We start from the raw sequence: 22,259 nt of genomic DNA on the forward strand, positions 1-22,259 counted from the left end.
TTGGCTTCTATACCACCAGGGATGCCATTTATACAGATTTATCTGTATTATACAGATTTTTACATGCGCATACAGATTTCATACAGAATACAGATTTAGTACAGATTTCCTAAATTCAATACAGATTCATACAGATTTGTCAAAAAAAGGAAAGAATAAAATTTTTTTTTCGTCCGAGCTCTCTTAGGTAGTAGTGATGAGATAAGATTTTTGTAATCAATGGACAAATCACAAATTGATCTACAAATCTTCAAATGGTGTTGGTAGTTTAAGTTGATCGCTGAGATCCCACATCAACTTACCAAGTCAACATTTTGAAAGTATATGAAATTGAAATTATGTTTTGTTAATTCCGATTGTTGATAAAAATTTGAAAACATTTAATTTCGTCCTCGTGATATAAATATTGAGCGCTTATTAAAGTTCTTATTATAAAACCACAGACTAACAGACAGGACACTCAAATTAGATTCTTTAACCATATAAACGGTCATTTCGAATATTCCTTTGGTTGGGACAGTACTCGCATATGTCATGATGGCGCCACGTTACCCTATCAAATACATCCTGTCTGTCATCTAGACTGTGTTTATTTTTTTCATTTACCAACCGAGTTGCCATTCATACAGAATTACCTGTAATGTATTGATTTGTATACCTCCATGCGAATTTCATGCAGGATACAGATTAATTACATATTGCCAAAACTATATACAGAATTGTGCCTACTTCTCATCCTACAACGCAGTACAAAATCGAACCCGTTTTGTTACAATATTTACTTGCTTCTGGTCTTAATTTCGGATGAAAATTACCAACACAATCAAAAATAGTCTAGATGAACAACGTTGAGTAAAATAAATGTTTACTTTCCAACATCGCTAAAATAGTTAAATATCTTATCAACGTATACTCCAATAATTTATTGTGACGATTCATTATCAAATATTTTGATGAAACCAGGCAACCCTGTAAGCAACTGATCGGTGTTGACAAACGATGGGAAACCAACTAGTAAAAAACCTTTTACGTAACACAAGGGGTGTACCGATAGTAAATAGTTCGCGCAGTACAATATAGGTGGAAGTAGTGCATCACGAAAAATAATTTTTATAACAATTCAATCATACTGTCATGTCTGTTAGTCTGTGATAAAACTATAAATTTTTGGAATAACAAATTTTCATTGTAAAATTTCACTATAAGTGAAAACAGATAAATGCAGATTTTTCATTCCGGGTAACACAGATTTCCTATGAAAATATCTGATATCCTTGTATACCACAATTCAGATATGTTCTCCTAAAATCCCGTAATTCACTAATCATTAAAAAAAAAAGATCACTTAACTGAGTTCCAATAATATTTTCCATGTACTTATGTAGCAGAGATTTAGATACAGATATGTTACGGAAAGAATTTTGCCCCGTACAGATTTTTGGAAAAATGACCTGCAACGCTACCGGAATACACTAAATCAGCTGTTTTTCTAAAAAGAGCGAATGTAACATTGACAGCAAATGGAGAAAAACATCGATTAAAAGCAAATTTAGCAACTAATGGAAGATACTATATGGAAGATCTATAATAGAGCAGAAACTGGAACAAACGTATCCCCAGCAAGCCGTTCTAGTTTTATTTATTCTACCAGCTCTTCTGTCAAATTTAAAACTGGTCAACGATGCCGTTCTATTTTTTGTTAGTGGTTTTCAGCTGGACATTAGGTTTTTTATCGTGACGACACAAATGAACCAGTATTCATCCTTGACAGTTCAGCGGTACTGTTTACAAACAAGCTTAAACAAAAATGGAAGAGCACATCTGAAACAATCATCTTTACACTTTGCAACTAGTCACTTTTATTTAATAAATATCAAAAACGAACCGTATTCACAAGTGCACAAATGTTTTAAAACTTTATTTAGGCGATGTGGACTATAAATGGTCTGATCCATTTTTTCAATAAACAAACAAAAAAAATTTCTGTTTACAAACAGTACTGCTGAACTGTCAAAATGTGTTCATCCGATTAAGATTAGCAGTGACGGTAAAAAACCTAATAGAATGCGACGGAATCGTCGCAGGATTGCGAAATAATGAGCGTCAGAACCACTGATGCCAGGTTTACCGATTGGTATGTAAATTTGCAATTTCGTTTCCATTTTAATGACTTTTGCTATTACTGTAGGGTTTTCGTTTGGTTTTTTCGTCATACTTCTAACTATAGAGGTCGCATAGGACCATTTCTAATACGCAGACGCCTAAAATTTCACCTGGCATCGCTGCCAGAAAATTGGACAGTTGTTTTAACCCCTTCGCTGCCTGTTGTATTGAAATAAACTAGCAGTAGAGCCAAAAGAAAAATTAATCGGCTGTTGGATTGAGGCCAATTGCATTTTCAACTGGTAAAATTCCTTAGCGACAATTGTTATTTCATTATTCATCGAAAGCATCAACAAATGTATATCTGTCAAAGACGACCAACTTTTTAGAGTAGACAAATAGCACAATCGATTAAAGCACGAGGTTTTGAAAACCAAGGCCTCGATTGATACAAAATATAAATGAAAAGGGAACATACTAAGCACAAAATAATCATTATGCACGATTCAGACGATCCGTCTTCTTTTGTCACAGTCAATTTTCGTCACCGGCACCGTAAACATTAATTACATGCATTCTTATGGAACCATACACACGTAACGTCACCGTCACAGAACGTCTTGACGGACGGAGCGTGTGAACGTTCCGGTAAAGAAAGTATTAAACTAATTTTGACGGAAGCTGACGTTCCGGTGACGGTGACGGAAGGAGGCGGATCGTCTGAATCGTACATTATGTCAAATAAATAGCACACGCTTAAAAAATCCGTGCAAGTTGTAGCCGTAATCTGCCACATACGCATTATCAATATGAATTAATTATGATTGAAGTTTTCTTAATAATAAATAAAAAATTAGTTGTTGTAACGATCAATTTAAAAAATGTCTCGAAGGGGTTGAATCGATGCGAATGACAGTTTCGCCATCTTTGCGGCATTTTGTCGCTATCTTATCGCATCGCAATCTTTTCTAGCCGACAGTGACTCGCTTGTGAGTAATTCTGGCAACCGTCAGAAGGCTGGCTGCATTCCGGCTGCTGTCAAAATTGTCCAGGCGAAATTGCGTCATTATCTCGCCGTACGTCTCTTGTTTATTTCCCTCCTCTTTCTTTTTTCTTTTTTTTATTCGACTTCATTTGATATTCGTCAATCCCGCATGTATGTACAAAAAACGAATCTTGAGACGAGGTAAATGAGACTGAAATATGGGTATGTTTGATAGTGAGAAAGCAATGTTATTGGCAATAACATCACAGACTAACAGACATGACAGTATGAGTAAATTCTTATCAAAATAATTTTTCGTGATTCACTAGTTCCACCTATATTGTACTGCGCGAACTATTTACTATCGGTACACCCCTTGTGTTATGTGAAATTTTTTTACTAGTTGGTTTCCCCTCGTTTGTCAACACCGATCAGCTGCTTGCAGGGATGCCTGATTTCATCATAATATTTGAAAATGAATCATCACAATAAATTATTGGATTACGTTAATAATATACTTAACTTTTTCAGCGATGTTGGAAGGTAACCATTTATTTTTCTCAACGTTGCTCATCTAGATTATTTTTTATTGTGTTGGTAATTTTCATCCGAAATTAAGTGGCGGTAGACCAGAAGCAAGTAAATATTGTAACAAAACGGGTTCGATTTTGTATTGCGTTGGAGGATGAGAAGTAGCACAATTATGTATATAGTTTTGGCAATATGTATTAAATCTGTATCCTGCATGAAATTCACGTGGACGTAGACAAATCAATACATTACAGGTAATTCTGTATGAATGGCAACTCTGTTGGTAAATGAAAAAAATAAACACAGTCTAGATGACAGAAAGGATATTTTTGATAGGGTAACGTGGCGCCATCATGACACAGGTGAGTACTGTCCCAAATAAAGGAATATTCGAAATGACCGTTAAAATGATTGAAGAATCTAATTTGAGTGTCCTGTCTGTTAGTCTGTGATAACATTGTCCATGATTAGTATATATGAAGGGCAATAAATTATTGCTTTTCATATGTATCTTTTATTGTAAAAATAAAACTAAGACGCTTAAAATGTAGAACCGATTCAAAACGGTTCTGCCAATCTTGTATGGCAAAAATCCGACAGAAAAGAACCGTTAATAACCGCTAGGCGAAATTCTCTGCCGGAAACGGTTGTTGCATTGTTGCCAGACTTTTGCCGGAATTCTGGCAGAATTCCGGCAAAAATGGCTGGCAGACATAGCCTGGGGGGAAATCTGCCCGCCGCGTACAAGTGGGGAAAATCACTATATTTGAAACACGAGTAAAACACTGCAAGGGCTGCCAGTTTTTCTGGTTGTAAAATTCAGATTTAAATTTTGTAACTGACATAATTTATGCATCTAGAACTAGAACCACACTGAATATGCCCTAATGTTTCGAATTTGGTTTCCATTCCTATTCAAAAATTATCGTATATCCTCAGATAAATTGTTGATAAGTTGACAAATTGTGGGTAAAGGTATGCAACTTTTATCGCTTTTCTTCTGTATCAAATGAATAAATCAATATAAAACAGTTTCGTCCGATTCTGATTGGTTTACTTCTATGCTCCCTGTGTGAATAATGAAGTCACGCCCTTGCGCAGTTTAGGTGATATAGCCTGGATTTGCCATTAAGACAAATCCGCGAGTCATTTTATCGCATATCTTACTATTTCCAGTAATGACAAATTCAGAATATATCTATAATGACGAATACGAAATAGTTTCACCTTTCGCAATTGAAGTATCGTCCTGTTTGTGAACTTGTCAATTGACTTGCACCACGGACGAAACTTACGAAAACAAATGGAATGACAGTTTTACTCTTATTCTTGTAGAATCAAAATTTTATGCAATTGAAATTTCTAGGCAAAATCGTACGATTTTGAAGCATTTATTCATTGGAAAGAGAAACTCGATTTGTTTACTTTTGTAAGACTCGCCCATCTTTGAAAAACATCATAGTCCAGAGTTGCCAGGTCATTTTTTCAAACATTTGTATCTGATCCAAAATTCTACCTGTATCATATTTGCATCAGAAATTCTGGTCCAAAATCTCTATTGTCTGCAGATTTTGCACATAGTACTGCAGACATTTTTCTGTTGTGCAGACTTTTGAAAATCAAGTTTTTCGCAGACTTTCGTCAAAATTTACAGACTTTTGAAATTGTCGCGACCTTTTTTTTTTTTGTTCGCCAAGTCAGTTTAGCGTATCATACTTTATAGAGAAATTGCTGCCAACAAGACATACTTATTATTTTTACGTTTCGTCTTTGACTCATCAGTGCAGAGAAGTTCAAACTGAACTGCTTAGTGCTAATCTCGGTAGTTCAATTTGAACCGCTAAGCAGACGTAAAGTTTCTGTTACTTACAGAACTTTTTGATTTGCAACGGAGTGTAATGTCTTTTCTGATGTGCCGAACGAAAACGTGTTTTCGACTATTTCTGGCCGATGCAGGTTTGGTCATTTAGGGATTAGCCAAGACATACTTATTGACTGCAGATTTTACAACCCTATTTGGAGATACTTGAAATTTTTACCTGGCATCTCTGGTAATATTACTTTTCTCTCTTAAAATTCAATAAATAATTGAAGTTTCGCGTTTATCGGTCTCCGAACACCAATATTCGTTGATAAAATCAAAATTGTAATGATTGTTCACTGTTACTCTCAAACCCTCCTAGAAAAAAACGTTCAGCGGTGGCCCTTCATTGGTGCAATACGTTGGATCATTGGTCCAATGAAAGTCCAATCAATCGTTCAACGGGAGGCCAACACGGGACCTTCGTTTGCCGATTTTGAAACAGACCGTTGAACCGATAGCCATTTTTTTCGAAAAACAAACCCGGCAGACAGAGATCCATTGTTGAGCCATTTTTAATATGAGGAGTTGGAGCCCCGTTGGATAGTAGTCGTCGCTGGTTTGTGCAAAAAGCACATATTTTGTTCCTATCTCTTTCTGTTTCGATTTCGGCTCATTAGTGCTTAGGATTACTTATCTGTTGAAATATGCAAATCGGAAGTGAATATAATCAGTTTAGGCTGTGAATCACCTTTCACGGTTGATTTTAACTTTTGGTTAAAATCTGACACTTGAGTGATTATTTGGTGTCGAGTAGTTAAATTTGACTAAAACTGTGGCCCATTTCAAAATTAGACGGCCGGAAAGTTATTTGGGTTTATTTTCCCTGGAAATAATTTCAACTAAAGAATTAGTATTAGAATTTTCATTGCGAGATTTTTTTCAGTGTTGGAAAATAACTATCGATCTGTCAAAAATAACCATGCTCTCGAGTAGGGTTATTTTTGACAACATCAAATTAACCACTCGAGTGTCAGATTTAAACCAAAAGTTAAAATTAACCGCGAAATGGTTTACAGCCTTAGTGAGAGTTTATAGTCTTATAGATTCTAATTAGCATTTGATTTTGTGTGCACTAGTTTGAATGCGTTTTGTTGACTTCAGAGTGCAAGTGGTATAAGATATTTTATTGCTCATTATATTTGTATTGAATTAGAGAAAATTGTTTGTATGATAATGAAAAAATAGTTTTTTTAACGTGTATGTCTGCAGTTTTTGAAATAAAAATCTATACAAATTAGTTCGTAATATTTAATTGCATGTTAGAATGTTTGATGTAACTAATCCGTTCTTTAGTGTAGGTGAATCGTTTCAAATTCTAGTAGTGAAGGGGAAAGTTTGCACAATTTATACAATCGATTAACTAACTGATATTTGGAAGTGTGAGGCAAGTGTGTCAGTTTTTTTCGTGTTCACGTCCGCCAGTTATATCTCTGACAATATCCACCCGCCTTTTTAATTCTGAACCTGTAATCTGAAACTAAATTCTGAACCTGAAATTGAGATCAGAATTTAGGTGGAACCTGAAATTGAGTTCAAAATCCAGGTTGCGAATTCAGCTCTGAAATTTAATCCAAAATTCAGTTCCCTGCTATTGTTGCTTGACTGCTCGCCAAGACTTCCTAGAGGTGAATGAGAGCACGAATGGAGCGTTTGAACGACGACACGACCTGCCACTCGGCTATCGAAACTGTATGCAAAATTAACTACCCTTCAGTAACTGGTAATAGCACAACGAAATCGCCTGGAAAACTATTGAAACTGGCAATAAAAGTTGATAGATTATTTATTTTAAAGAACAGTTACCATAACCTTGGTTACTGTAGAGTGCCTATAACCAGAGTGACGACATCTTATCCGTAATTTTGGCAACAATTCAAAACATTCCATTAGCTTTACATTGAATTGACAGGTTGTTTGCTCGTTTGGAACTGGGAGCTGTCATTCTAAACGAACAGCTGTCGCCACTCTGATTATAGTCACTCTAGGTTACTGCATATTAAAGATTTGGGAATTGTAAACAAAACAAACTGCCTCGAGGGGAATTATCGAATAGTTTAATCGGATAGAGGTCTTCGTTAAAGATTGTTGGTGCTCGAACATATTAAAGGTGACTTTCAGACAATTCAGTATTCATCGATGTTTGTTAAATAGTTTAAAGTAACCATACTTAGATATATATAATGGCTATCTGCTATGTAAATGAGTTTTTAAATGGTGTTATGTTTTGCAGTCATTCAATCTATCGGTTCGAATCTTTTTATTAGTCCGATTATCAGAATTTAGTATCGAAAACATATTTGTTTTTTTCTTCTAATGACTTTCTAAAATAAAACCATTCAGGGTGGCAAGTGAATTGACGATTTCAATTTCCCGTTTTTTTCCCGGTTTTCCCGGTGCGCGAGATAAAAAATTCCCGGTTTTTAGAACAGGCTCAAATCGCCTATGTTCAGTATATTTTTGAATATTTCTAGAAATCCCATATCCAAAAGAACATCGAGAGTTGAGAAATAAAGTATTTTTTGGGTATCTCGATTTAGAAATAGGAAATATTCATTATGCCAAGTGCACATAGCAATGGGAAGAAGTCGTTCTTAGTTCTCTCATATAGATAAGTTATGCAATCACTGCGAAAACCGATTTTGCAACCAAGGACCAGAGGGCTGAGTGTCATATACCATTCGAATCAGTTCGTAAAGATCAGAAATTGTGCATGTATGTATGTATGTATGTAACGTTTTTGAGCGATCAAATCGAATTCTCAGAGATGGCTGAACCGATTTTCTCGTGATCCTAAATGAATTTCATCCGGATCCGACTTCCGGTTGTGAAAAGGGTAAACAGGTGGAGATCTGCAGAGTGAAATATAAGCTCTAATCTTGATTAGAAACTGTTTCTTCGGTTCAAGAGCCTCCTTGTATCGATTATATGATTTTGAGTGCTGTTTTGTTAATTACGCTCCCAGCATTCAATATAGCATTATCAACGAAACGCTGAGCCACAAGACTTTCAAAACGTTTTTGTTTAAGTATGAGTATTTGCTTAATAGGAGATTTAAGATTTAAATAATCCTTGGAACGACGTTTAAAAACCTCATCCACAATTTGTCCAAATATTCATCTTTAGAACCAACAGCTCATTGTATTCCATCTTTAGTTCGTCTGTTACTTTGTTACTAATGTTATTCAATCTTTTTGACTATTTCAAATTAATTCGAGGTAACTGTATGATTAGAACAAGAAACATAGCTGGCCAGCGGATATGATAAAAGTGATATATCTTCAAAACATTTTATTCAGACTTCATGCTCTCTTCAATAATTCTCTTTAGTGCAGCTTTTACCCCAAATTCGATTATTGTTAGTGTTTTCTTGGTAGCCAGAAATACCATCAGTCATTTGAAAGCCAAATAATTAAGAATTAAATTTAAAGCCTTATAATTAAAATAGAAATTGTTATTATTCGAACTATTCAGTCTTTTGTAAGACAACCACTAAATAAGTCTTGTTAAGGCTTTCTGTAAAATCAGTAGTTTTTAAGACACTTAGGGTTCGAACTAGGAGTGTATTCTAGAGATGGGCAAAACCGTTCATTACAAAGAATCGCTCAAAACTTAATAGTTCTACCGAAATAATTAAATCTATTGAACCGTTCTTTCGTTGTTCTTTTTTTATATATCAATAATTTTATCCCTTTTTTAACCTTTTTGGTTTCGTTCTTCTGAAACTTTGTATGTTTCTTCGCAAATAATATGAGAGCTACAGATTACAGATTCAAAAATAGTGAGTGCTTTTGGCATGTATTTCTACGAACAATCATTCTCTTTCTATGCGCTATCAAAGGTCATGTGTGTAACTTCTACCAGATTCCTCAAATCAGAAAACATTCCGAAAAACGCAACTAACTTGTATACATCCTCTAAGAATTCGATTTTTTTTTCATTTCTATATAGAGAACAATCATTCTTGAATAAAGAACTCAAATTCACTCACTCTTCGAGGAAAAATAACTTGTTAAACTGTTCGTGAAAGGATTTCCCATCTCTAATGTGTTCCAATACTATATTAACCTAGTATAGTCTAAAAAAGTATACCTAAGGTTAAAAATGAACAAGAAACAATTCTCCTCCCGATTTCATCTAACAACATATACGATATTCTTTCAAAATTGAATTTTGGCGAAACAGAACAAATCATTCTAAAATTCTTAAAATGGACTCTTGTCGCTCTGGAAAAACAACAACAATCTATGCCTCTAGTGACTGAGATGACCTAAGTTTGATTCTTCGTCGACATCAACACCCGCGTTCTTGTGAAAATCCATAGGTAATGATGTTTAATATAAATTAACAGTAAACATTCACTGAACAAATCAAACCATCTTCTAAACCTTTCTAAGGTTTTTCACAAACTCTCAGAAACCAATTTCAGCTCTCAAAGAAGGAAATCAAATACTCATTGCAAACGGTGGACAAGGTTAAAGTGTCGACAGCTTTTTAAATTTTGTGAATCATATTGAAATCAATACCAAGATTACAACACAAGGATTATCTCAAGATGACATTACTGAGACAAATTATGATGAAATTAGGACAATCATCAGCCCACTCAAAAACATGAAGGCTCCTAAGAATTTTTCATAATTTTATTAAACATGTTACCTGATATTTGTTTTGCAATCATATTATGCAAACTTATTCTGAACTTCAATACAAATCCAGCAAAAGCATCCGTTCGATGTGCTGTTGTTGATAACAACTAAGAAATGCTTTCTGATCCATTAAAAATTGCTGTCAAACCCTTACAATTGTTGAACGAAACATGAGATGTTGGTTCCATCTCCAATCGATTGTGTACCATAAAACCTGTGTGGGACAATACGATGTTTCAAAAGTTTTACTGAACTTCTCACTTAAACACAAAATGAAGTATTGCCTCCAACTTTTCATTTGTTTAATCAGGAAAATCATGATGTACTACGATTAGGGCTAGTAAATTTTTCCCGGATTTGCACTAAAATTCCCGACTTTTTCCCTGTTTTTCCCAATGAATCGAGATTCCCGACTTTTTCCCGGTTTTCCCGATTTTCCCGGTCACTTGCCACCCTGACCATTTCAATTCGCCACTTTTTCGAAATAGTTCAACCCTCCTGGAAACTACTCTACTTCTACCACAGACTAACAGACATGACAGTATGAGTGAATTGTTATAAAAATCATTTTTCGTGATGCACTAGTTCCACCTATATTGTACTGCGCGAACTATTTACTATCGGTACACCCCTTGTGTTACGTAAAAGGTTTTTTACTAGTTGGTTTCCCATCGTTTGTCAACACCGATCAGCTGCTTACAGGGTTGCCTGGTTTCATCAAAATATTTGATAATGAATCGTCACAATAAATTATTGGAGTATACGTTGATAAGATATTTAACTATTTTAGCGATGTTGGAAAGTTAACATTTATTTTACTCAACGTTGTTCATCTAGACTATTTTTGATTGTGTTGGTAATTTTCATCCGAAATTAAGACCAGAAGCAAGTAAATATTGTAACAAAACGGGTTCGATTTTGTACTGCGTTGTAGGATGAGAAGTAGGCACAATTCTGTATATAGTTTTGGCAATATGTAATTAATCTGTATCCTGCATGAAATTCGCATGGAGGTATACAAATCAATACATTACAGGTAATTCTGTATGAATGGCAACTCGGTTGGTAAATGAAAAAAATAAACACAGTCTAGATGACAGACAGGATGTATTTGATAGGGTAACGTGGCGCCATCATGACATATGCGAGTACTGTCCCAACCAAAGGAATATTCGAAATGACCGTTTATATGGTTAAGGAATCTAATTTGAGTGTCCTGTCTGTTAGTCTGTGCTTCTACTCTCAATGATTTGAGGTCTGCGTAAAGTGTGTGTATACTTTGATGAATTTGAAAGACACTTGAAAAGCACGGAAATAAAATTTTTAGGATATTAGATCTGATCGAAATTATAGGTTTTTAAGTGCACATCGAAAGCCACCCATGAAAACAGGTTTCTTTCCAATGAAGTTTGATGACTACACTACAGATAGAGCTAATAAGTAGCTGTGGATGATATAGTATGACACCTTCCTGTCGCTGCACTACTTCTAGTGACAGATTTGGTTATTATACACTCATTGTGGTCGGCACAAATCGAAAAAGACCGTTGTAACAGAATTTAAATTTATAAAACAGTTTCACAATTTTCTCAAATGGTTTGTTTTTTTTTTATCATAGCGATCCTTGGTAACTGATTCGTAGCAACTTAAACAGTGTTGCTCAAGAAGATTATTTTTATGATTATCGAGGGGTCACTGGCGGTAAATCACGCACGAACACTTTTTGTTCTGATTTTTCTTTGGAGTGCCTGGTCGTGTCGTCTGATATTGCTATTGGTTTTGGAAGGTCCTCATTAAGATGTCCAGTTCCGTCCAAAATACAAGAAATGATCGATTGCTTGCAATTGTTAACCCTTTATACACGTACAGTTGAGCACCGTGATTGATGTGTGCCCGACTACCTCAAAACCGTCGTCCGTGTGAGAGTCGTTGTTTCCCAAAGTTTGATAAATAATTTTTTTATGTTTTTAATGATTATCTCACACTGTTGAAAATTTTATCATAAGTTGCTGATCTTATTTCTTATAGTATTGTTCAATCCACGTGTGAATGTGTTGGTGTGGTTATTTTCAATGAATGTGTGGTCAATGCTAGTGTGAGTGTGTCGCAAATACCCACACACTTATATTTTACAGCCGAGAGATCGGTAATCATCTATTCATTTGGTAAGTTTGAGAGGTAAAGAGCTTTTACCCCCTAATTTATGCTAGGTGCATATAACCAATTTCACTCGATTTTACGTTTCGTCTTAGACTCATCAGTGCGTAGCAGTTTATGTTGAACTGCTACCTCCGACCTGACGGTTCAACATAAACCGCTAGGCAGACGTAAAGTTAATGCTATTTGCAAAACACTTCTTTGATATTACACCTAAGTGTAATATCAAAACCGACGTCCCGAACGAAACAAGTTTCGGCTTGCTAGCCGTACAGATTTTGGTAAGTTTGAGAGGTAAAGAACTTTTACCCCCTAATTTATGCTAGGTGCATATAACCAATTTCACTCGATTTTACGTTTCGTCTTAGACTCATCAGTGCGTAGCAGCTTATGTTGAACTGCTACCTCCGACCTGACGGTTCAACATAAACCGCTAGGCAGACGTAAAGTTAATGCTATTTGCAAAACACTTCTTTGATATTACACCTAAGTGTAATATCAAAACCGACGTCCCGAACGAAACAAGTTTCGGCTTGCTAGCCGTACAGATTTTGGTAAGTTTGAGAGGTAAAGAGCTTTTACCCCCTAATTTATGCTAGGTGCATATAACCAATTTCACTCGATTTTACGTTTCGTCTTAGACTCATCAGGTTTATGTTGAACCGTCAGGTCGGAGGTAGCAGTTCAACATAAACTGCTACGCACTGATGAGTCTAAGACGAAACGTAAAATCGAGTGAAATTGGTTATATGCACCTAGCATAAATTAGGGGGTAAAAGCTTATTACCTCTCAAACTTACCAAAATCTGTACGGCTAGCAAGCCGAAACTTGTTTCGTTCGGGACGTCGGTTTTGATATTACACTTAAGTGTAATATCAAAGAAGTGTTTTGCAAATAGCATTAACTTTACGTCTGCCTAGCGGTTTATGTTGAACCGTCAGGTCGGAGGTAGCAGTTCAACATAAACTGCTACGCACTGATGAGTCTAAGACGAAACGTAAAATCGAGTGATCTATTCATTTATTTATTTATTTGGAGCTGGGAAAAGCCCACTGGAGATAAGTTATTATCAATCTATCGCTATGTCTCCAGTAGGAATAAAACCTCCTCATCTTTTATACTAACAGATTACAGACAATCCAAATGATCCATCTCATGTTATTAATCATTATAACTACATAACTAAATTCTTAAAACTAACAACAAATTTTTAGAGAGATAGTGTTCGAGAAAACAATTTCCTGATAGTGTCACGGGTTAGATGAAAGTCGAACTGAATGGAACAGCGATTAAACAGTCGGCACATGCTGACAAATGACTCGTTGTGGCCATAGTTTGTTCTAGCGGAAGGAATGCATAAGAAAGGTTGAGCTCGAAGACAACGACGACTGATATCAAAATCTATCAAGCATAACAGCTCCGAGTAATCAATTTGTGATTGGAGAAGATCAGCAATGAAGACTGCCTTGAATACATTTCTACGAACGGACAGTAGTTCGAGATATATGAGCTTGAAACGATCTTGGTAATTTGGAAGATTTAGGGGGTCTCTCCATGGTAGTTGGCGAAGCGCAAAACGGATAAATTTATGTTGAATAGCTTCTATGCGTTAAATGTCGTTTTGATAGTAGGGTGACCAAACAGGCAATATATGTTTTTGAAGTCTTTCGTCACACGAAAGACGAATCCTAACAGCTTCAAAGCTTTATTGATAGTATATTCAATATGCTGTTTGTAATTCATTTTCGAATCCAAGATGACTCCCAAGTCTTTACTATACGATTCTCGTCTAAGAACGGTTTGTGAGATCGAGTAGTCGAATTCAATCATATGTAGAACGTATGCGAGTGCATGAAATAACAGAACATTTTGAAGTATTAACGATCATTCGGTTTGCTCTACACCAGTTTGTTAAAATGTCTAGTTGCGACTGCAAAAATGTGGCGTCTTCGAAAGTTTCGATAAGGTGAAAGAGTTTAAAATCATCAGCATACGATAACTTCATGCATTTTAGCAAAATGTTTAAGTCGTTTCGTTTAGGTATAGTAGAAATAAGAATGATCCAAGATGACTACCTTGAGAAACTCCGGAGCTGACAGTAAATGGAGACATAATGCAATCTTCTATTTTCACTGACATGTCGCGAACAGTTAAATATGAGCACAGCCAATTGAGTAAAAGATCCACTGAATCCAAGTCTAGTCAATTTGGAAATTTGTTATCCGATGATTTATCTTGTCGAAAGTAGCAGAAAAATCAGTATATATAGCATCTACTTGCAGTCGCGCTTGATGGGATTTAATGATGAATGAAGTGTAAGATACGAGATTTGTGTTGACGTGTTGACTTTCAGAAATATAGTTGGAGCAATTATGTGTGATGAAGTCCAAGACGATTAGTTCAAATAATTTGGATACTGCGCATAACGCCGCTATTCCACGATAGTTATATATTGCGGTTTTACTGCCTTTCTTAAAGACCGGAAAAATGTACGATTTTTTTTCCATAGGGCCAGAAAATGTCCACATTTTAAAGAGTTATTGAACAGTATCGATAAGGGAATCAAAACAGCATTTGAACATCATTTTAGTAATATAGATGGAATCCCATCAGGACCAGCACTGGAAGATGACTTCAGCTTGGAGCACGCTTTGCTAACTACACAGTAGTCGTAATAATTGGATGAGAGCCAATGGGAGTACACAGAGGCAGAGATGTCTATCTCCTCTGTGTGACGAAGAGCAAGCAAAATTTCTCCCCTGACAACTTCAACGAGAGCTCTTCTCTTTCACATTTATACACCACTGTTGTGTAAAGTGTATACGCATCATGAGTGCGTTTGTTTATTTCCTTTTACCTCTTCCACTGAATCGCACCAAAGTGCTAGAGCATTAGCTAATAAATTCTCTGAGGTGGATGCTGATACTTTCACAGAGGTGTACACGCCGGTGAGCACTCTGCTGTATGGTTTTCGTAGATGAAGCGTGGACACGCAAAATCAGCAAAATAAAACAATTTATCGTAAAATTTTCGGTTTTCCTTGCAAATTTTTCATAGCAAGGCCAGATCTACTCTCTATTAGTTGAAGTTCACAGAAGTATTCGCTCACCATCACGCGCCAGTGGTCACTTGGGTGTATTTAGACGAGAGCGCGTGTGAGCGATTCATGCGAAGAGAATGTGTTTCACTCGCGCCAGCTGCTTTAACCACAAGCACACATTCAAATGCTGTCTATTCGACACTGAGAAGAAGTGCGCTTTCCTCTTTGTGCGGTGCTTCGTTTTTTGCATCCTCGGTGTGGCAAAAATCTGACTCTAGCGTGTATCTCTCTGGTGAAATGCCATCTCTGCACAGAGGTACGTTACTGGTCGCTTCATGAACTTGATCGTCAGTTAAAACTTCGTCCGAGAAAATACTGCTAAAGTGCTTATGAAAAAGGGCACAGATATCGAGAGATGTTGATGCTTGAATTCCATCAAGTGACATTTGAGTTGTAAAGCCCGTTTCTTTACGTTCGGGTTCGTTTTAAGACTTCTCTGGATTCGTTGTTGGTAGTTATGGTAGTTATCTAGCCAAAATAATAATTACTGAGAATCTCGACAATACAAAATTTGTTAACTGTCAATTATTGCCGAACTTCTCAACAGGAATTCTGCTGTTAGCTCGGCAAATGCGATTATGATCGAATAATGAATTGCCGAGTCATCAGTAATCGAACGTAGAAAAGGTTTTTCTTTATTATTGTATACAATAAAAATCACAAAAGCTAAGGCTGGAGGGAGGGGGTGTTTTATCATTGTCCATTTTAATGCAGTATACAAAAAACACACCTCGAATGAAAACATCACGATTAAAGGCCATTTTTTTAGTGCTCCTCAACGCATCTACCTGAAATAAGAAGACTTTTGTAGGTATATATGAAAAGCAGAGTTTGTTATTTCACTTATCTTTTCGAGAAATATAAGAATCTCTTACCTTCATCCAATATATATTATTTTCCCGCTCCACCAGCAATGGCTACGTGGTGTTTGGCACATTCGACAAGAGACATTAAATGACAAGTGTTTCACCGAGTTTCAGTAAAAACTATTTCGGAAAAGAGCATGTGGATAACTGAACAATCAGCAAAATGTCGTGTTACCGATCTACTTCAGCATTTCAAAATGTCGAGCTCGAGAATCGGTTTTAAATGTGTAACTTTTACACTAACACATTCATAAAATGAGCGAAGCTTCTAGCAATGAAAAATCGTGCAGTCGAATAAGAATTCATTACTCATTCCGTCATTTCGATAATGTACCCTCTCAGCAGGCCGTTCTATTTGGTTGGTCTTTGAGCGCTTGTTGAACGGCATTTTGCACGAAATATTCGTTCAATTTGCTGGAACGGTTTGTTGTTGTTTTTTCTCTTGCAAAAATAGTGTGAAAATTAAGTGTTACCTTTACATAGAAAGAAAATTTGTTTTTATTCTACGTGAAGTAGAAGTATTGTGCAGGTATGAAGTGTTAGTTTAAAAAAATAAGTGGAAAAAACTTCAGAAATTCTGCAGTAAAACTAGTTCAACGGGGCTCCAACTCCTCATGTAAAAAATGGCTCAACAATGGACCTCTGTCTGCCGGGTTTGCTGGACGAAAAAAATGGCATTCGGTTCAACGGTCTGTTTCAAAATCGGCAAACGAAGGTCCCGTGTTGGCCTCCCGTTGAACGATTGATTGGACCAATGAAGGACTACCGTTAAACTTTTTTGTCTAAGAAGGTAGGATTGAGCTCAATAGCGGCCCTTACACGATAATTAAAAGTGTCATTACTAAGTAATGACTCTTCTGCTCAAACGCTCGTCATTACTGCATTACTGTACATCATTACTTTTTAGCATTACACGTTCATTATTAATGATGAGTATTTGTAACTACCACAGACTAACAGACATGACAGTATGAGTAAATTCTTATAAAAATAATTTTTCGTGATGCACTAGCACAGACTAACAGACAGGACACTCAAATTAGATTCTTCAATCATTTTAACTGTCATTTCGAATATTCCTTTATTTGGGACAGTACTCACATGTGTCATGATGGCGCCACGTTACCCTATCAAAAACATCCTGTCTGTCATCTAGACTGTGTTTATTTTTTTCATTTACCAACAGAGTTGCCATTCATACAGAATTACCTGTAATGTATTGATATGTATTTGCATTTGTATGCGAATTTCATGAAGGATACAGATTTAATACATATTGCCAAAACTATATACAAAATTGTGCCTACCTCTCATCCTTCAACGCAATACAAAATCGAACCCGTTTAGTGGCAATATTTACTTGCTTCTGATCTGCCGCCACTTAATTTCGGGTGAAAATTACCAACACAATAAAAAATAGTCTAGATGAACAATGTTGAGAAAAATAAATGGTTACCTTCCAACATCGCTAAAAAGTTTAATATATTATTAACGTAATATAATAATTTACTGTGACGATTCATTTCCAAATATTATGATGAAATCAGGCATCCCTGCAAGCAGCTGATCGGTGTTGACAAACGAGGGGGAACCAACTAGTAAATTAACTTTTACATAACACAAGGGGTGTACCGATAAAAAATAGTTCGCGCAGTACAATATAGGTGGAACTAGTGCACCCCGAAAAATTATTTTTATAAGAATTTACTCATACTGTCATGTCTGTTAGTCTGTGGCACTAGTTCCACCTATATTGTACTGCGCGAACTATTTACTATCTGTACACCCCTTGTGTTATGTAAAAGTTATTTTACTAGTTTCCCCTCGTTTGTCAACACCGATCAGCTGCTTGCAGGGATGCCTGATTTCATCAAAATATTTGAAAATGAATCGTCACAATAAATTATTGGATTACGTTGATAATATATTTAACTTTATCGCGATGTTGAAAGGTAACCATTTATTTGACTCAACGTTGTTCATCTAGACTATTATTCATTGTGTTGGTAGTTTTCACCCAAAATTAAGTGGCGGCAGACCAGAACCAAGTAAATATTGTAACAAAACGGGATCGATTTTGTATTGCGTTGGAGGATGAGAAGTAGGCACAATTATGTATATAGTTTTGGCAACATGTATTAAATCTGTATCCTGCATCTTATTCGCATGGACGTATACAAATCAATACATTACAGGTAGAGTGCCTATAACCAGAGTGACGACATCTCATCCGTAATTATGGCAACAATTCGAAACATTCCATTAGTTTTACATTGATTTGACAGGTCGTTTGATCTTTTGGAACTGGGAGCTGTCATTCCAAACGAACAGCTGTCGCCACTCTGATTATAGTCACTCTAATTACAGGTAATTCTGTATGAATGGCAACTCTGTTGGTAAATGAAAAAAATAAACAGTCTCGATGACAGACAGGATGTTTACGATAGGGTAACGTGGCGCCATCATGACACATGTGAGTACTGTCCCAAATAAAGGAATATTCGAACTAACCGTTAAAATGATTGAAGAATCTAATTTGAGTATCCTGTCTGTTAGTCTGTGTAACTACTCCAGCAAAAGCAATAGCAATATTTTTATTTTCGTTTAGCTGAAAATAAATTTGATTTGCCATTGAAACGTTAAGGTTAATGAAATATTAATAATTAAAATCTACACTTTGTCATTTTTTCGCGTATAGTTCTAAAGATATTCAGCACTTACACAAAAAAAAATAAGAAGAAGAAATAATGTTGGTAATGATGTAAAATCCGGAATTCCATCATTACTCGGGTCATTACTGAACTCGTAGACCTTACACGATCATTAAAAGTGCCATTACTTTTAAGTAATGACACTTTTAATGATCGTGAAAGGGCCGCTAATCGGACCGATGCAGCTCGACAAAATTTACTGGGTTTGTAGAAAGCACTAAAAATCGGGTAGTCTTCTGGTCCCGTGTATAGGAAGAAGTTGATTATTTTGAATTAGAGTGCCTAAAGTCACTCTATTTTGATTAAATACAAATAGACCAATCTTTTTTTTATTTGCGGTGTGACTAACGTCAAACGTAAAGGGTTAACGCAACATATCTTTTCTATCTCGTTACCCCCAAAAATAGGAGCTTGATATATAGTTCTTATAGTAGTACCAAATACAAATTTGTATTTAGTAGTACTCACAAATGATAAGAGTGCTTCATCAACTTAAAACGCTCGCCAAGAAAGCTTTCAGCAATAGGTATCTTTTGTATACCAACGTGGGAATATCCATCAGCCTGTCGGGAGTTGGTGATATAATTGAACAGCATTACGAAATTTATACCAATAATCTTGAGTTCTGGGATCGTCAGCGTACGCGCCAAATGTCTGTTTCGGGCATGACAGTTGGAATATTCTGCCATAATTGGTATAATTTAATGGATCGTATGTTTCCCGGACGAACACTTAGCATTGTACTCAAAAAAGTGTTAATTGATCAAACTATTGCCTCACCAATAGTGATTTTATTGTTTTTCACTACATTGGGTGTATTGCGGCGAGCATCATTAACTGAAACAATAAAGGAAATGAGAGAAAAATTCTCTCGTCTATACACCGCGGAATGGGTCGTTTGGCCTCCTGCACAGTTATTCAATTTCTATGTTTTACCCACAAAGTACCGTGTATTGTATGACAATACAATCTCACTAGGATACGATGTATATACTAGCTATGTTATTAACGAGAACAATAATAGTAATTTGTAATCCCAGTATGTTATTCCATGAGAAACGAACAATCAACAAATCCAGTCCATTGCGGAGTTTTTACAAACTAATAGAAAAATATCATTGAGAAAAAAACTTAACATGTACAATGTAAAAATTACTCGTCTATTGAAAGAAACCCTTTTATTCTTGTTTTACTTTCAGTTGTTTTATTTGCTTAAGTATATTCTATTTGCACGACCAATTTATAGAAATCACGCGAACATCTTTTTGATCATGTTGTTGTATTTGATATTTTCTTCGTGGTTGGTATTTTTAACTCTTCGATATAAAGCCAAGCAATCTTTATTACAAGTATAGTCGATTCGGCATAATGTGGATACAGACTGTTGAAACTGTCTGAGGTGAAAATACGCTAACGCTTTACGATAAACGGCTTTCTCCGAAGGGCTTTCCTGATGGTCAATGTATTCCAATACATCAAGAACTTCTTCATAGCGACTTTGTTTGATGAGACAAGCCGAAATGTTAAGATATAACGTTTCCAGAAGAGACTGCATTTCTCTTATTATTTCAAAGTCTTCGTGAGATGGATTAGGAGTCTCTAATGGTATACAGGAAAGTAAACATCTAGCTGCCATACTGAAGTATCGATGCGCAAAAGGGTGATATTTAGGAAACATTTCAACACCATTTCTTTTGTACTGACGGGCAACAATTAACATCTGTTCTGCACTTTGCTCAAAGTAATAATTTCTATCTTCTATTCTATGCAACTGAATTGTAAAACTGATAGTATTTGATTTGCTTGTGATGGTGCATCTGCTCTTTTCGTTAGAAAGCATTTGATTTAAGAATTGTTCGATATAACAATCGACTGGAGTAACGGCTTTTCCTATATCAATCCACTGTTCACTACTATCGTGTTGTCGTAAAATTTTGGAATCATTTGTATCTAGAATACTTACTTCACTTATTGTTACCAGACAGCGCGATAATTCGGTTGGTTTTTTCAAAGAGATAAAGGAAAAATTTATCAACTCTTTTCGCAATCCTCTGACTTCATCAATCCAAATCTGTTGTACTAATGCGTTTCGCTGAGATGATTGAGACACCGTTTCCGACTTAGTGCCCATAATGTATTACCAATATAAGAATCTTGATGTACAGCAATAACAATTAGTTTCAGAATTTCTAGCTTCCTCTAATCCCGATATGAGCGTCCAATTCAAAAAACTGAAAAACAGGTTATTCAGAATAGAACACAGTTGAAAAAAAATCTGGAAATGAAAATTTCCATTTCATATTAACCCACGATGTTAAATACACTGGTGGCGTGATAAGACAGTTCTGGTTGTGTTGGTAATTTTCTTACGAAATTAAGTATGGCGCGCCGGGATTCAAGCATGTAAACATAAACAAACGACCAGTTCAGATCGGGATTTCACTACTAAGTTACTTAAGTTGTCGCGCAGCCTGGCGAATCTTTTACACTAATTGAAAATCTGGACATTTTTCTTCAAGGGCTTGCAAGGTAACGTCGAAATATAAAAAATTGTACACACATCCGATTCTGTTCATTTCGTTGGAGGAAGGATTTGGCGGATCGCACTGTGGAATCTATTACAGTTATCATGGATAATGGAGTGATTGTGCTGTGGGTGGCATTTCAAACGCTGGTGATGCTCTAAATGATTCCGAAATGGATGAATAAAATGTTGTACTTATCGATAATTTTATTTGATACACAAAGAAGACCACACGTTGATTGTCGCTTAACTGATCGTTCAACCGATAATTATTACATCTTGGTTTTACAGTTCCTAATCGATCATACAATATCAGCGTTCTCACCAAATAAGTATTTGGCGAAAATGATATTTTATCAACACCGCAAAGAGACAAAATGACAAAATGAAATCATTTCAGACTACCGATATTTAAATGGAGGTCAAGCGAATTGAACCATTTGTTCGCTCGAATTACACTGAAATCCGTCGGTGGAGAATGTTATTAGCCGAAGTTTGAGATTCCGAATGTTTACTGGGTACATCCGTTCGAGGCTAACTACGAGCATAAATCAAATAAACATAGATTTCCCAGTGTAATAGTAATGTAGTTGTGCAACCCGTGACACCAAAAGCACCGTCTGGTGGAGAATGGGTGCGTAAATGCTCCTAAAATGCATGCAAAAAGTTGCCTGCGCATTTAACACAACCACAGTAGCTAATGGAAAAAAGTACACCCGTTTGTAACTAGAGGTGCTGTTAGCGTCACCGTACAGTGAGAAATCTATGTTT

The 22,259-nt window shown here is 36.0% G+C and overlaps 3 protein-coding genes across 3 annotated transcripts in view; 1 reads left to right on the forward strand and 2 right to left on the reverse strand.

The window, feature by feature from the left end:
• Positions 1-22,259, reverse strand: part of LOC131440541 (protein FAM50 homolog) — a 347,038-nt gene that overhangs the window by 179,703 nt on the left and 145,076 nt on the right. The window lies entirely within an intron of this gene.
• LOC131440549 (mpv17-like protein 2) lies at positions 19,265-20,099 on the forward strand. The gene has a single exon (XM_058611921.1). It carries the CDS (start codon positions 19,435-19,437, stop codon positions 19,996-19,998), a length of 564 nt encoding a protein of 187 aa, XP_058467904.1. The 5' UTR covers positions 19,265-19,434; the 3' UTR covers positions 19,999-20,099.
• Positions 20,141-21,290, reverse strand: LOC131440543 (uncharacterized). The gene has a single exon (XM_058611914.1). It carries the CDS (start codon positions 21,093-21,095, stop codon positions 20,214-20,216), a length of 882 nt encoding a protein of 293 aa, XP_058467897.1. The 5' UTR covers positions 21,096-21,290; the 3' UTR covers positions 20,141-20,213.

Source organism: Malaya genurostris, chromosome 1 (genome assembly GCF_030247185.1).
Source record: "Malaya genurostris strain Urasoe2022 chromosome 1, Malgen_1.1, whole genome shotgun sequence".
Lineage (NCBI taxonomy): Eukaryota > Metazoa > Arthropoda > Insecta > Diptera > Culicidae > Malaya > Malaya genurostris.

Bases quoted from the DNA above. Each gene is read 5' to 3' on its own strand.
- LOC131440543 (XM_058611914.1), bottom strand. From the start codon at position 21,095: ATGGGCACTAAGTCGGAAACGGTGTCTCAATCATCTCAGCGAAACGCA.
- LOC131440549 (XM_058611921.1), top strand. From the start codon at position 19,435: ATGATAAGAGTGCTTCATCAACTTAAAACGCTCGCCAAGAAAGCTTTC.